This window comes from Orussus abietinus, unplaced genomic scaffold (assembly GCF_000612105.2).
Source record: "Orussus abietinus isolate OABI.00-Male unplaced genomic scaffold, Oabi_2.0 scaffold34, whole genome shotgun sequence".
Taxonomy (NCBI): domain Eukaryota; kingdom Metazoa; phylum Arthropoda; class Insecta; order Hymenoptera; family Orussidae; genus Orussus; species Orussus abietinus.
Genome location: NW_019394290.1, coordinates 734757 through 750748, shown reverse-complemented (window position 1 = coordinate 750748; position 15992 = coordinate 734757). Strand labels below are relative to the sequence as shown.

Genomic DNA, 15992 nt, shown 5'->3' with positions numbered 1-15992 from the left:
CCTGTATCTCCAATTTATTGAACTTTCAATTGTTTTCAGTTTTCTATTCCGAAGGACGTTTACACGATTCCGGGACGTCCGGGGATTTTTACGAAAGACCTCATACATCGAGATTCGCGACATCGACACGACGATTGCACACTTTGAAAATGCGTGGCCAATGAGGAGAGGGGAAGACAAAAGCTCCCGTAAAAGTGTGGATCTCCGGCGTATCCCGGAGCGCTCCCGCAGGAGCGCTTGCGCCCTTTCCCCGAAGCTCCTATATAAATGCGGACACTTGTTGAACGGTGCCCATACCTTCACAACACCCTAGGTATCGTTTACAACTGGCCATCCAGTGCTTCGTACATCCGAAAACATCTTACCGTCCAAATCTTCAACGTAGATCGTCAGAAACCAGCTCGAGGTCAGTTTTCTCACGCATCTCTGGAAAGAAGAAATTCGGACCCCGAGTCCATTCTTTTAATTTTCTGAGTCTCCCTTCAATGAAATTTACGCACCAGTGATATCTAAAACATTAACGGGGTCTGTTAGAATTTTACGTCGAGTAGGGCGCGGCTGAAAAATTATTAGAATTATTTATGGATCCTTTCTGCCAAGAAATGGACTGGGACTTATTAATTGTTTTTTGTGGCGAGTCGTGACCTCTTTCCTGGGATGTGATTTCGGTTTCCGGAGATACAGCCAAGTTCTCATTCGGCAAGAAATCGGAAAGAAAATGCAATATCGAGGATTCGATTTTGGACGGAACTCAAAATTCCAATGGTAGCTTTCTCGGATGAATAATGCATCGCGAATCTTGGAGATGCGATTTTCAAGGGCCTGTCAGGAGGGTCCGTCCTATTGACAGGACGCGTCGATATCCTTTCAAATGTCCCAAATGGATCGGGGTTGAGTCTTTCTCTGGTCGGTCGATGTTATTATTGGGAATTTAACGCCCTCGAGAAGAACTTAAACGAGTCAATAATTTTGAAGAGAAAAATTCAAGTCCGACCTGGCTGGACCCTCGCAAAACGGATGAGGCGTTTCGGTTTTGGAAAGGGATTTTGGGGAAGGTTCATAGTGGAGACCCGTGTTTCGTGAAATAAGATTAGCTGCTATTTCCAGAGCGATTTGCCCTCCTCCATGTATGTAGACGAACCGGCCAGAATGGACATTTCGAGTCCAGTGACGTTTCGTACTCGAAGCGGTACCGTCCTGCTCGCGAGCTCTTCTAAAACTACTTTTGCATTATTTAGTTAAAAAAATCTTTGCTTCCGTTTACTCGACATCTTTGGGGTGGATCGTAGTGAATAATCTTCCGTGTTAAAGTCGACTGCAAATAGGAAATTGTTGATCCGTTTGGTCCTCGAAAATTAATTTCGTACCCTCGGTTCAGAAAATTCAGTTTAAAAGCAATCCGAGGCGCAAATGATAGCCTCACACATAAGGGGACGGTATTTAGTTCTAGGCCGCGCCAAGCCTTGTGACACTACCCTAATAAGCTCGGACCGAATGACAGGCGATCGATGCCGAATCCGTAGAAAATCATCGGTCCGCGCTGTCATCTTCAAAGTTCGAGCTCGCTAGGTCAACGCATGGTGTGTTAACTGGCACGGAGCATTCCGATCAAAAAGGGACAAGAAATTCGTTAAAAAAAAATCAAATTCCGCGAGTGGAAGAGATTTCGTCCAAGTTCGAAGCGGAGGAGAAGGAGCTTTCGCGTGGAAAGGTTGTCAAAAACTAGACGACACATGCGCGTGAAACGGTGCGATCGGAATTTCGAAATTTGGGTCCTGTGAGTCCTCCGAGGGGAACTTGGAGTTCAAATTCGACAAGTCCTGCCGCTAATCCACCTGCGAACGTCTTTCTCTTGCAGCAAGCATGAATCTGGAGGATTATCGCAAGCACGGTGAGTAAAAAAATATCATTAAATTAAAAACCGCTTTAATTTAAATGCCCGAAAAAATATTATTTTTTTCACACGTATTTAAAATCGAGGTCTGCGTTAAAAATCATTATTGCGACCGTTATTCGCTGGCGAAGCAGCGGGGATCAGCTGAGACAGGTGGAATCGCCTTCGATGCAGAAATTTGAGCTTGGCTAGTTAACTAATTGTTTCGACATTTTAGGGTACGGTACATTCCGGCCTAGTGGCGAGAGTTTCAATATCTCGAGTTTACAATCAAGAATAAACGGATTTTTCTCTCGCATTTTATTTTCTGTTCGAGGTAATAATTTGTAATTCGAGAAATCCCAATGATTATTTCATTTCTCCGAAGCTCCCGGTGAGTTCCCGGGATCGTTCGTCGGAGGTGGTGGATATTGCGAGGTTTCGAGTCGGCCTTTGATCTGGAAGTTTGAAAGTTAGACGCCGGATCAATGGCGAATTTAAGACGAGGGATGTCTCGGAGAAAGGAGGAAAAAAGGGAGAAAGTCCCGGTATCCTTCGCCAGGAAGTCCAGGACGTCTTATGGACGTTCCGGGGGCGAGGGTGCGATGTCCCCCTCCCGTTCCAATAAAGGGAACCGTTCCAGGCAGGAAGAAACATTTAAATAAAACAGATGCACGGGCCGGATCTCTCCGCGCACTATAAAGCGCCTTCAATAAAGAGAAATCGTCCCGCGATACCCGGATTTTATGGGGATGATATCGTTTACCCACCCGCCCCTGTGAAAACGATCGTCCCGCGACTCTTAAGCTTCCAATAAACCCCTTGCACCCTTCCTATCGTATTTTCTCCCCTTCTTAGACACGAGGAATGTGAAAAATGTCCTGCAATTTGGGGACAAGTCCAATTACGGCACGGATCGACGTGATTTCAGTCGGATCGATGCAATTGTTTAAAAAATGTCTGCCTTGCTCCAAACGAGTGCTTCTTTCTCTCTCCCTCTGTACGGGGTTCGATAAACATCCTCGCATCGTTTTACAGAAGAGACGTTTTCAATTAAGCGGGACAATGAGTTTTTCCGATTTTCTCCGTGTCGACTCGTCGACACACCGTCGACGCGACGTCAAGTGCTACATTTTCTCCAGCTAGCAATGGGAAAAAAAATAAGACAATACGAAGACAGTTTGCACAACGAAGTATGTAAACCTCGTTGAAAATCCCCATTACACCGTGGCTCTTTCCAACGATGAACAAAGATTCTGCCCCGATCCTTGTCGTCTGCCGAAAAATAGTGGAGAAATACGAGGAGATCGAGTGGACCGTGATCATCTGTTTGCAGGAAAAGAGATGGTCGATTACATCGCCGACTATCTGGAGACCATCAGGTCTCGCAGGGTTTATCCTGCGGTGTCGCCAGGATACCTCAGAAATATCCTGCCAGCCTCCGCTCCCGTCGACGGCGAGTCCTGGGAGGACATTTTCGGGGACATCGAGAAATGCATCATGCCCGGTTTGACGCATTGGCAGAGTCCTCACATGCACGCGTATTTCCCTGCCTTGAATTCCCCTGCGAGTCTTCTGGCGGACATGCTGGCAGACGCTATAAATTGTCTGGGATTCACCTGGGTAAGCTAACGGACGAGTTGAAAAAATGAAAAATCTAAAAATAAAATTCTGACAAGAAGAAAAAAAATTTGTTAACAGGCTTCCAGTCCAGCATGTACCGAACTCGAGGCTATCGTGATGAATTGGCTTGGAAAAATGATCGGACTCCCGGAGGAGTTCCTGCATCGTCCTGGAGGATCAGGAGGTGGGGTTATTCAGACAACGGCAAGCGAAGCCACCTTGGTCTGTCTTTTGGCTGCCAGGACCAGGGCGATCAGAGAGATCCAGCGAAACGAACCCGATCGACTGCCAACGGAGATCAATTCGAAATTGGTCGCCTACTGCTCCGATCAGGTGATTTTCCATCTATTTGCGGATCGTTTATATTAAAGACATAATTGGTGTTAATTAATTTAAATGTCTTGGCACCTCTAGGCGCATTCCAGCGTGGAAAAAGCAGGACTCATTGGACTCGTTACGATGCGGTACATAGAGTCGGACGGCGAGCTGAGCATGCGAGGAGAGACGCTAATGAAAGTCCTGAAGCAAGATCGTGAGGACGGACTCGTACCCTTTTTCGTAAGTTGATGTCAAAATTACGACGATTTAAATACAGCCAAACCTAATATCTGCCACTTAAAGGTGTGCAAAAAATTATTTTGTTCTTGAAATAAATTAATTGCCACGAATTCGAGAGGGAAAGGGGGTGCACGGAGATCACCTGTTAGAGAAAAAACCTGAAGTCCTTGGCAGGATTTCTTCTCGAGGCTCGACTCGGATCGAGAGCTGCAAGGAGGTGTGGAACTGTATAATTATGGTAATAACGGCGGAAACGGTGTGGCGAACCATCTGCTCCCAGAGCATTTATTTACGAGGGCCTCGAGGGCGCACTTAAAGACGCATCGACTCTCCTGGCGAGACCGCGAGGGAGGAAAGAAGCTGGGATATCCGGAGCGGAGGCTGGGAGACGATCTTCTTACAAACGGACAATCTCGCTCGCCCAATTAGCCTTGTCTTAACGGAGATTTTGCTCTCCGAAGGGAGGATGGCCGATAAATCCCGCTAGTTGGTCCCCGTGGGCTTTTCGACGATGACTTCGGGATCCAAAGTCTGCGCCAAAGAGTGGAATAATTTTCCGACGACTTTGCGGAAATGTAGGTCGACCAGTCATTAGGGCAACGTCGAGAGAATTGACATTCCTCTTATCTGAGAGGGGAATAAATACTTATGGCTACCAGACAATACGTGATCCCCCTGCAACCGTTCTTTATCGGTAACCTTGCTGACGTTTTAGGATGCAGTCATAATAAAAATAATTCTTACGCTACCTTACAAGTTTCCCTTTTTATTTATAAATTTGAGGAATATTTTATAGCGATTGTTGAAATATTTATTTTATATTCAGGTCTGCGCTACTTTGGGTACCACCGGTGCCTGTTCTTTCGACAATCTCAAGGAAATCGGTCCAATTTGTAAGTACAATAATTTTTACATTACCTAGGGTTTTAAAAAATGTCTGTCCCATGTTAGTTGAACATTTAATTATTATTTGTTTGTTCCAGGCGAAAAGGACGGGATTTGGCTGCACATTGATGCAGCTTATGCAGGCAGTGCTTTCGTCTGTCCCGAATTTCGAGGTTGGCTTCAGGGAATCGAACACGCCGACTCGATAGCTTTCAATCCTAGCAAATGGTTGATGGTGCACTTTGACTGCACCGCCATGTGGTGAGATATTCTATCCTATCAACCTTCTCTCGGAGAAAGCCTCTCCCAAGAATGCCCCCTTCAGTAATTGTCTACCGATCGAGCATTGTCGCGGAAGTAAAGCACCGGGAGCAGCCTTTTTGGTCCTGACGTAATTTCCGCAATGAGAAATAGGCTTGAAAGGTCTTAAAGGATTTCAATAGTATTTAAAGCAGATCGATCGACACAGGACCTCGAGGAGCTTTTATTAACTCGATAAGTCCTCGGCGTCTTTTATTCTCAAATTCTCAGAAAAATTAAAAATTCTCAGATGTTACTTTTAATCGCGCCTTTTTTTTTAGGGTTAAAAGTAGTCAAGCTCTGCACAGGACTTTCAACGTAGACCCATTGTATCTGAAACATGAAAATTCAGGTAAAGTATGCATATTTATTTTTGAAATTATATACGTCCGATAATAAATCGAGTGTATATTTTGGTATTATTTAGGGCTTGCAATTGATTATATGGTACGTAACGTATGATACTTCTTCCCTTTCGCGGAAGTGTCTTAAGTGTTCGTAACTTGCGTTATTTCATGGAATCGCATTACGGAGAAAATCTAATTTTAGCACTGGCAAATCCCGCTCTCGAAGAGGTTTCGAGCTCTGAAGCTGTGGTTCGTCATTAGAAATTATGGCATCACCGGTTTGCAGAAACATATAAGAGAGGTACATGAAAGGGTCTGAAAAAAATTCTTTAACAATTTCCATTCGTGAAAAATTACGTAAAGAAGACAAAGTGAGGTAAAGGAAAAGAAATCGAGGGCCGATTTTTCCTTCTCTTCAGGGCGTTCGATTGGCTCAAAAATTCGAGGCACTCGTCCTGGCGGACTCGCGTTTCGAGATTCCTGCAACCAGGCACTTGGGATTAGTGGTTTTTCGTCTCCGAGGTGACAATTCCTGGACGGAGCGATTACTGAAGAAGATGAACACCAGGGGCAGGGTCCACTGCGTGCCGGCTGCCCTGCACGGGAAATACGTCATCAGATTCACCGTCACCTCGTCGAAGTGAGGCTCGTCGCTGCATTTTTTCGAGACAGGAACAAAAGGTCGAGTTAGTCGAACTCCGGATTTTCTGGTTCCAGCACCACCAACGAAGACATTCTGACCGACTGGGCGGAGATTCGAAACACGGCCGGCGAAATTCTGGAAGACCACAAGGGATCGCCGGTCAGAGCAAAGGTTTCCCTTGCAGGTGACTACTCCGTTAATAAGAACGTTTCTTCGGTCGAAAAAAGTAGGGAGGCATTGTGTTACAATTTAAAATACATTTTGGATTGACTTAGAAAAATTAAATTGTATGATCTTATAACAAGGAATTGTCAGTTTTGAAATACTCCGTGCCGAGCATTCCCTTTCGACGTGTCGTTGGAATAAAGTGAAAATGAATATTTTTCCCGGTCTAAATTAGAAACGCGCGAAAGAAACGAAAACTTTGGGTCGAGCCTGCTCTTGGCGAATTCGCCGATGTCCCCGAAAATCGTCAATGGCAGTTTTGCGGCCATTTACGACACCGCGGATGTCTTCAATGAATGCGTGCGACACTTCGGACAATTGCGACTGGATGCGAGGGACAGTCCAGGTATGGCAATTTTTAATAGATTTATGGGGCACTCCATAAAATCCTTTTGATTTGCTGTCAACAGAGATGCGTCGCCGCATTCGAGGAATCCTGATGTCGGGAAAGCAGTTTTCCCTGGATTCTCGCATGGACCTGGTCCAGGTAATTCATGCCACTCGCTATATTAAATTAAATTAATTTTAGAGCATAGGAGAATAGTCTTCGGGGATCTGAAAAATTGTAATCAATAACGAGGAATACGTGACTCGTTTAAGGGATACGCGTCCTGCGGCCGATCCCTGGCTGAGCCCTGCTCGAATCTCCCCCTGATGAAGGAGGACGACGACTGCACCGGAAAGACGGAATCTTCGATAAGCATCGACAAGACCGATTCCTCAATGGGTAAGTCGATAAAATACATTAGAAATGAAAAAAGTGGACAGACTGGAAAATGGGAACAGTTTTCCCCTCAGGGAACTCCTGCGGAAGTCTGACTGCGCCTTCGGACTCCGAAGAGTCCTTTGAAAGGAATGCCGAAGACACCGGAAGAGACGCGGCCAGAGTGGTGAATGGCAAGGTGGATTCCGGTCGAGAAGAGACCAGGGATAAGGCCATGTCAAAGAGCGAGACCATCGGAGGGATCAGCAACCTCGCAAACTCCGAGGCGACGATTTCACCACTCTCGAGGGAGGACTCTCGGGAAGGAGCCAAGTACTGCCGGAAATGTGGACACTACGGGAAGCAGCAATAAGGGATACTAACGGTTAATAAAAATTTCCAAAGCCCGGCAAGACGTAGACAAGGAAAGTAACGGAGTCGAAGACTCGTCCATAGCTTCGATCGCCGATCTCCAAAATCAACATGTCCGTATTTTAGTTGAAAAGTTACCCTCGATTTTCTAGATTTCAGGGAATCGGGGAAAATGCATCGGACATGTAGCTTAAATTAATGCTAACGGGCCAAGTCGGCGAATAAAATGCGCAATGAATCGTCGCTCTTTCAGGTTCTTCTCCTCCTCTTCCATCTCTCTGATTTTTATTTCTTTTTATTTTTAGGAATATCTGCCAAGTCTTTCGGAAAATTTCCGAGGAAGGTTTCTTGAATTGTTTCCTTGTTTACCTGGTTTGGTGGGATGACCTAGATTTTTCAGAAAATATGGTAAGGCGATTTGAGTAAGGGGTGATATATAAATTTTATTTCGATCAATGATATGACATGATTAAATGCTCTACGCGTCAGCGTCGCGTGCTTCGTTCCTTTTCGTCAGTCTTCTCGCAGTGGATCCACCACGCAGGAGATAACGTCGGTTTTTTATTCGCGTTCAACGCAAACAATTCGCAATTCCTTACTAGCTAGTGACATCTCACGATTTTGAGTCTAGCGAAGTCGAATCCGTGCGGCCACTCGTCTCGAATTATGAGCGAAAGGTCCAAAACGCTGCCAGACTAATTTTCAATCAGATTATATTTCACTACATACTTCCATCCTAAATTTAATTCCAAGTGACAGGAATCTTGAAAATAAAAATTCTCGTCATTTAAAATTTAAAAATTGAAAAATCTAGAATGGCACCGTCTACGAACCTCGGCCTTTTTCGCAAAGGAATTTCAACCTATCCGCGCAAAGCGTCGCTCGCTAATATCTAGGCACCAAAACTTCGAATGTGGAATTCCAAAGCTCTTCCCAGAATTCTCATTTCTCTAAAAGCCCGCAAGACTTAACTAGTAAGGCCGTGAAATCAAACACGTTATCACAAAATTCTACTCCCTCCCCCAGTGTAGTAAATAATTTAAAAGGTCCTGCAATAAAAATCGCAAAACGTCTCCAGGTGAGATAGTGCGAGAAGTTTTGGGAAAATGCGATGCATCTGAAAGTCTGATTTTTCGAAGCCTGGGAAAATCCGCGGAATTCGAAAAAAAAAATGAGAGAACGCGCCAAAACGCGCGATACACTCTCTCCGATCGTTCTAGAAACTTTTATCAATATCAACGGTCGTATATCATCTTGTATACACGTGTATACATGTATGTACATATATATATTTATATATTATGTATCGAGAATAGCAATAATTATTGTGCCATTACCCTAGTCGGATCGAGTCGGTCCGGTGCCGAGCGAGAAAAAAAATTGACAAATCGCCCGGCTCAAGCAAGGATTGAAAATTTTTCCGTTCTATACATTTTCGCCCCGACAAAGTGTCGTTCTACCTAACTTTACATCTAGAGCAATGAGGTCTTAATTAAAAGATAGTTTTCGCAATTGCGAGACCACGGACGATTCGCGCCTCTCGGGTTGCTCCACCAAGGTTCGCCTTTGCAAAGGTTTCCGACGATGTTGCGAAAGAGACTAGATTTTCTTAGATAAAAAATTACTGCATAAGGGCAGCGAATAATTTTCCCAGATTTGCGGAAGAAGGGGGTACATTGAAATTAATTAAGATTAAAGATGCCTTCTAAGTAGGTACTACTTAACTCAGGTATTATTTTGTAATATCACTGACGTTATTTTGTTACTTGGTTACTTCATAAAGTGGTAATATTTTCACTCCAGTTTGCAAAATTAATGACGATTGATTACTGCGGTGCAATTTAAAATACAGTACACTGAGAGTCCAAGCGTAAAAGAAGTCGCTAAAGTATGCGCTATAATATTGTAAATAATAGTTATTAAATTGTAAGAAGCTTTTGCTTGATGTTGGCATTGATAAAACGTTATAGGGATATGCCTCCAAAAGTACTCCACTAGTAAATTATATCCTTTGTAGTTCGCGACATATTTAAAGACGCTAGGATTTCCAATTCGTAAAATAATAAGAAATTATGCAATTGCATCCTTCGCCATTAGAGTAGTCCGTTACTTTCAACATTAACACCTTTCCTCTCGAAAGAAAGTTCTTATCCAGTAATCATATCCTCTGATATGTCGCGCAAATTATTGCTTTTCGAAAGAACCTCGATTTTTCCGTACCACAAGGGGTATTACATTTTTTTAATACCGTCCATGCCACCATCAAACGGAGTCGCCTCCAACCCTCGACATGGCGTCGTCGATCGCAAGTGCCTCGGGTAAAATAAAAATCGTGTAGCAGTGTTTGAAACGTTAAGGGGAGTTCTACGTTGGCATCGTTTCGAGAGATTCGCATTAGGCCCTGCCCGTTTCGTCTAGAGATTTTCGCGACATGAAAGCGGGATTACGGTACCGAAATGGCGGCCTCGCAGCCGCGCGTGCTACAATGAATAAATGACGCGGCACGAGCCGCATGGCTTGCCATAGGAATCTCGCGGGTTCAGTTTTGGCGAGTGGCGAAATTCGCTTGGCAAAAGGCTCCGTTTGAGAAAGCCTTTCTGTGAGGACATGCGCGTTCAGCTTGTTCCCGCAAAATCAGCCCGCTATTCGGAGTCGCGTGCAGGAAGCAATCTGAAGGCCCACGTAGTGCGTACATCTTGTCTTCCCCTTTCGTCAGGGTGGAGGGTGGGTCTGCTTTCGACTGCTCCTCTAATCTGCCGGTTTATTTTTCTCCCTAATTGCTCGAACAAAAATAATTTAAAAAAAAGTAAAAAGAGACCGTATTAAACAAAATTAAAGTTTGCAGCGCCTTGCACAAATTCTCGCAAAGTGGTGGGCCACTCATTTATACCATGAATTTCGGTGTACATCTTGTCCCCCTTTTGATTGAATTATTTCATCCTATATCTTCTACTCGACTATTCTTGCACGTAACGAGTACTCCGAACTGCTGGGCAAAGCACGTACCGTGAAACGAAGGATTAACATGTTCATGACCGAGCTAACAGTTTTAACTCACCTCGCGTAGTTGTATCACGCGAGTTTACGTAACCTTGTCACGAACGTGTCAAGACCTCGTTTTACAATCGGCACTTTTCCCTCGTTACTGTATTTTTTACTCGGAACTGAACTCGGTTAAATAAATTCAGTTATTTTTTACTTTTTCTTATTTCTCTCGATCGCAATCACGATGAATTGTACAGCGCGCCCCGGCCTTTCTTATCGCGTATGCAATTATTGCGACCGAGATTGTTTAATTAATTAATTAATTATCTCTGTTTGTGGCAATTAGAGGAGCAGCGGAAAAGTGGAAGAAAGGTGGCGAACGTGTACTAGTAGAGTACTAATTCAGGCATGCAGTCATGCAGAGTGCTCACACAGTGCTGGTGGTACAGTGTTCGAACGCAAAACGTTAAAGGACAACGGTACAATTTCACTCGGTTCTTGGACGAGAATTTTGGTTTAAAAAGGTCATATAAAACACCCTCTTGATTATTCTTCACGGTAAAGTTGTCTGGTGCCAAACTTCTCGGCAATCGCTTCCGCAGCGAAGCTCGGCTCGATGGCAGAAACTTGCCCGGGGAGAAATGTCTATCGCAAATCTTCCAAGCAAACGCGTAAGTCTACGGTAAATAATTGTACTTCACCTTCCGTTGCATTCGTGGGTGAAAAGTGCACCGACATGCAGCATTGACATTCAGTGCCAGAGTGGAAATCAAGTGTGGATGGCCGCGACGGAAAAAAATGCGCCACCGGCAATACTTGTCCGATTTGTCTGTTATTATCGCTACAGAAATTTCATTTCTTCGCGCCAATTCTGAATTTGTTTTTTTATCCCTGCAGCTCCTCAGCTCGTATTTTCATGGTTTCTCCGGAATCACGAGCGAATACCAGAGACACTCGAAACTATTTCTATTTCGGCGAGGCGCCAGCTGTACTGTCCAAACACTCCGCCAAGTATTGCCACGGGTCTGTATTTTTTTCCAGGTTTTCCCGACGCGTCCAACGGATCGAGCAATCGCGAACACGGTCGAGAAAGACGGTGGAGGTCGACGACACCCTAAAAAACAATTGAAATGCCAACTAAAAACACTCTCCCCGGAGCGACTAATCACGAGCTCCGGGGCCTTAAGATCCTATAAAGTCCATTCCACGCGCATCCTCGACTTCTATCTAAGTATTAACTATCTACGATAATCGGTGGTCCGCGAACGGGCTCCAAAAAACGGCCTCCCCACCGTCAAAGTCGGCTTCGATTTCCTCTCCACAGGTACGTCATACAAATTCATACGCGTACTCACTTTCTCTAAATTCTTTTTCGGGTAGTTGCGGATTTTGGGAGCTCGTAAGCAGCGCACACGTCTAGTTGGTGGGCATGCCGAAAACACGCCACGTGAGGACGCCTTCCAAGCGCATTCTAACTACGAATCATTTCCAGTGGTCGGGTCCAGGGGAAAGAGGTCAGTGTAATATACGAGAGATAATTGGAGAGACAAAGAGAGTCCGAGGTGCTCGTTACACATGGTTGGGTGTGGAGCAAGAATCCGGAAGTATCGGGATATAAGTCGCTGTGATTGTAGCCGGCGATTGTTTCGAACGAGGGAACGGATTTGGCAGCCATGTCGGATGGGTCGACCGACAAGATGGCTGTCAAATCCGGAGCGGGAATCCCGAAAAAGTCAGCCCGAAGAAACGCGCGACGTAGAAAAGTCCATTATAGTCTCTCGAGCCGTAAATTTGCGGTGAACACGAACGCCGTATATATATGTTTTTTGTCAACCGAATGGCCGCGGTCGAAGCAGTCGACGATAAGGTATTCGACGGGATCTTCGGAAACTCGAGAAAGAAACTACCCCGAGAGACGCTACGACGTAGAAGAGTTGAAAGTTCCTAGGTGAACGGGTAAAGGTAGATCGTCCCATATCAATGACTCCCAGTGATCCTACGATCTACGAGGACTCTATATACGGGGTGAACAGTCAGTGAGAACTCGTTCATCGCAGCGATCTACGAAGCAAGCTGGGACTGATCGGGATGGAGCGGAGGGTCAGGATCGCGGGCAGGATCAGGAAGAGGAGAGGACTCGTACTGGCCGAGGGAGGGACGCGATTGCACATATCTTCCTCACAGAAGCACATGTGACCAGTGCCGGTACTTTCCATCATGCACACGTGGTCCACCATGAATAAGTTAATCTGTAGCTGCGACGTGCAGGTTCGCCGGACGCTCTCGAACGCTGAGAAAAGAAAGGACCTTTAGACGTCTTCGGGGTGTTTCCATGTTTTTCGGTGATTTCAAAGCCTTCTAAAGCTATGCGGGAATTTTAACAGCTCCTCGGAATTTCGAAGAGGTTATCGAAGGTATCGAATTCGATGATCGTACTCACGTGATTTCGCGTTGCGCACCATTTTTACGCAACATCCGTTGCAGGTCATCAGGGGAGGTTGATCCCTCGGTAATGCGGTGTAGTTGAAGGGGTCCTTGCACCTCAAGTCCGTCCACGAATCGCATTCGTAGCAGTAAACGGACCGGGCTGTGCGTTGAACGTACAAGAAATGAACGTACAAGTAATTTGGCAAATGCCTCGATGCTTGGTAATGAGAGCGAATTCGATCCGTTATTAGTAGGTTAATCACTTACTCTGGCACTCCGCATGACAGACGGTGACAAACGCGAGCAAAATTGCTGCTGAAAAATAGTGATTAGTAAGCTCGTAAAAATGAATACCGGGGTTGTTACTTGATCAGGGTTTTTCGTGCTATAGGCCCCTTTCGGACTTTTCAAACTATGAGTGTTACTGTCAACGGCAATGCAATCTCTTATTAACACGGTCTGCTCCAGTTGTGGAGCGCGATTCGGTCGATTAAGTCATCTAGCTCGCGTTAGTCGTTACAACACTCGTGCAAACCTCGGAAAAAAATTAACGAAGCACTTGACGAGGAATTACCAGCGGTGCTGCACCGCGTTATGCATCTGGCCCTCGCTGTGGGAATGCAAAAGAACACGAAAACTGGAATTGAGAAGAATGTTATACTAATCTATATTTTTCCTTTCTCCGTGCATGGTGAACTGAATTTCACCGATATCGAATTAATATTCTCCGGCAGTGACAATTCGTAACCTATGGTACTTCTATACTATCAGAGAATTCTTTCGGTGATCTCAAGAATTATTCAGTCTGCGTGGGATACGTTTCCAATAATAATTTAAATTTCCAGTTATGTACTCACCCGCTATCACGTAATCGGGCGCCATCGTGGTTTCAAAAATTATTCGATTACTCCCGATTACATCTGCAAGGTGTTTTCATAGTCCTTCCGTGATAGAGTGGCGATTATTTCGATTTTCTAACAGCAACGGTATATATTTTCCCGTCTCTCCTTATCCGCAGAGTGAAACATAAAGCCAGGAAGAATTCCATTAAACGTTGCATCGAATTGAAAAAAATTCAATGAGGCCTTTACCTAACCCTTATTATGCTACAATAATTTTTGTTTAAAGAAAAGGCTCTTTCCTTTGATATGAATTTTTTTTAATTATAATTTTAAACGATGACGTAAAGGGTGTCCAGAGTTTATGTGACGCGTTTCCGTAATACAAGAAATGTAACGAGGAGCATGGCTGCTCGCACCAAAGTGCATTTAGATGATCGGGCGGTTATGCAACTAGCTTACGAGGCTAGTCGGTTAACTAGAGATAGCATGTTCGAAGAAAACTTAGGAAACCCCTTTCATCAGGATTTTAGCTCGACGAGTGGCTTCGTGGGGAGCGACGAAAGCGTCACCCTGCGAAGCCATCTCGTTAAGAAAAATGATTCGCTTGTTTATAGGGAAAAAATTCTGTATACGTAAAATACGAATAATTACCTTGAATTTGGGAATTCAAGAAATGCGAGAGATTCCTCTCGTGAGTTGACTCGGAGGAATTTGATAGCTTCGGTTGAACTTTGGCGACTCCGAAATGCTAGAGCCTTTGAAGTTTCGTGGAATTTTCGCTGATGCAGCGCTTCAATCTCATCTTTCGATGCAGGACCTCGAACATCGAGCTACTTCAAAAATTCCGAAAAATAGGAACACATGGACGAGAGCTTTTCCCTCCTCGGTACCAATCTGTAAATCAGAAAATCGTAAGTCAAGAGCCGTCACCGATGACCCTCGAAATGGACCCTTCGAACTCCAGGAATCATATCCAAAGTGCAAATATTCGATGGCTCAAAAATGTTAGCTACAAAATGGCCGCCAAAATTAAACCTTACGAAACCCCTTCCCTTCGTTTTCAGGGGAAACCTACGGAACGATGATTCCTGAGTGTAGTTACTTTAACGCGACGCAACCGAGTTAGTCTCATGGCGTAGGTATATTTAGACAGTCTACCGCCTGCTGTGGCAACTTTAGTACACCTCAAATCTCGCCGTTCCTAAATATATTTGTGCGACTGGAGATAAACGCGACCTCGGAAATTCGTTCCATCGAAATAATTATTTCCCTTCTTAATTAAAATTAAACGCGGCCCACCGTGTTCCCTAGTAGAAGATGCGCGAAGAGAAGAAATGATCTCCGATGCCATCGTTCGACCTGTAATTTCGTGCACCAATTTTACGCAGGTAAATTCTACACGTTACCGAAATATCGAGAATGGACGCGTTACCGTTTTAAAAAATACCTTGATGTGCGAAATTCCGAGTGAGACGAGTAAATCATCTTGCTTGGACCACGGTCAAGTGTTTCAAAAATAAGAACATGGCCGAACCGATTAAATTATCGAATTTCCCGTGACACTTGTCCTGCACTCAAACTCATTTTGAAAAAAATTGCACCTCAACTTCCAGAAAAATTCTGGAGAAAATGTACCCGGCAATTTCAGTCGGCCCAATGCACGGAGGTCCGACCCGAGTCAGAAGAGTCCATTTGATCCCTGCATGAAATCAAACCCTGACAACTCGCGTTTCATTGAAAATGGCCAAGATTCGTTGATTTTTGACAAATTGGGAGTTTCAGAATGTCAACTCGAGGGTTTTTCAATGCGAAAAGGATGGGAAGCTCGACGAGGTAGGGACCTCGAAGAACCCATCGGGATTGGATTTGGATTTTGCATTTATCCGCTATTATACGTATAGGACTGTCGCGGATGGCTTATCAGGCGTATTAAAGGTGGCTTATCCACTCACTGCACCGTGGAGGCACAAATTACCGGAATCACAGGTAGTGCACTGTTTTGGATAGGAATACTCAGCGGGAGCCGCACTCGGCACGCTCCCGACCCTCGGAACGTGTAGTCGGATCAATAAGGTTTACTGCAGCTGCGCTGGGCGTCGCGACGCGGCCTATCCCCGCTCCTACGCAGGCGTCCGTGCTTCGATGCATTTCCGATCGCCTACGCGCAGGGATGCGTCACTGCTGCAAGGATCGTCGCAACTTTGCCTTA

At 45.0% G+C, this 15992-nt stretch overlaps 2 protein-coding genes across 7 annotated transcripts; one reads left to right on the top strand and one right to left on the bottom strand.

Annotated features, from left to right (window-relative positions):
- The first annotated feature begins 1752 nt into the window (after positions 1 to 1752).
- Positions 1753 to 7755, top strand: LOC105696314 (histidine decarboxylase). 2 transcript variants are annotated; one of them, XM_012418698.2, is made up of 15 exons: positions 1753 to 1891; positions 3210 to 3496; positions 3575 to 3829; positions 3911 to 4054; positions 4881 to 4947; positions 5038 to 5200; positions 5521 to 5591; positions 5667 to 5686; positions 5789 to 5887; positions 6006 to 6226; positions 6304 to 6413; positions 6630 to 6800; positions 6865 to 6941; positions 7055 to 7181; positions 7241 to 7755. In XM_012418698.2, exons 1-15 carry the CDS (start codon positions 1864 to 1866, stop codon positions 7528 to 7530), a joined length of 2130 nt encoding a protein of 709 aa, XP_012274121.1. In that variant the 5' UTR covers positions 1753 to 1863; the 3' UTR covers positions 7531 to 7755. The 2 variants fall into 2 exon arrangements, with proteins under 2 accessions (XP_012274121.1, XP_012274122.1); XM_012418699.2 differs by having other exon boundaries at positions 7253 to 7530.
- A 191-nt stretch (positions 7756 to 7946) lies between these two features.
- Positions 7947 to 15843, bottom strand: LOC105696328 (protein quiver). Of its 5 annotated transcripts, none has more exons than XM_023434987.1 (6): positions 15759 to 15843; positions 14435 to 14677; positions 13799 to 13948; positions 13516 to 13578; positions 12955 to 13101; positions 7947 to 12804 (listed from the first exon to the last, which is right to left on the bottom strand). In XM_023434987.1, the coding sequence occupies exons 3-6, from the start codon at positions 13821 to 13823 to the stop codon at positions 12563 to 12565; spliced, it is 477 nt and encodes a 158-aa protein (XP_023290755.1). In that variant the 5' UTR covers positions 13824 to 13948; positions 14435 to 14677; positions 15759 to 15843; the 3' UTR covers positions 7947 to 12562. The 5 variants fall into 5 exon arrangements, with proteins under 5 accessions (XP_023290755.1, XP_023290754.1, XP_023290756.1 ...); XM_023434986.1 differs by having other exon boundaries at positions 15736 to 15829; XM_023434988.1 differs by lacking the exons at positions 13516 to 13578; positions 15759 to 15843 and adding an exon at positions 13209 to 13256 and having other exon boundaries at positions 14435 to 14757.
- Positions 15844 to 15992: the final 149 nt, after the last annotated feature.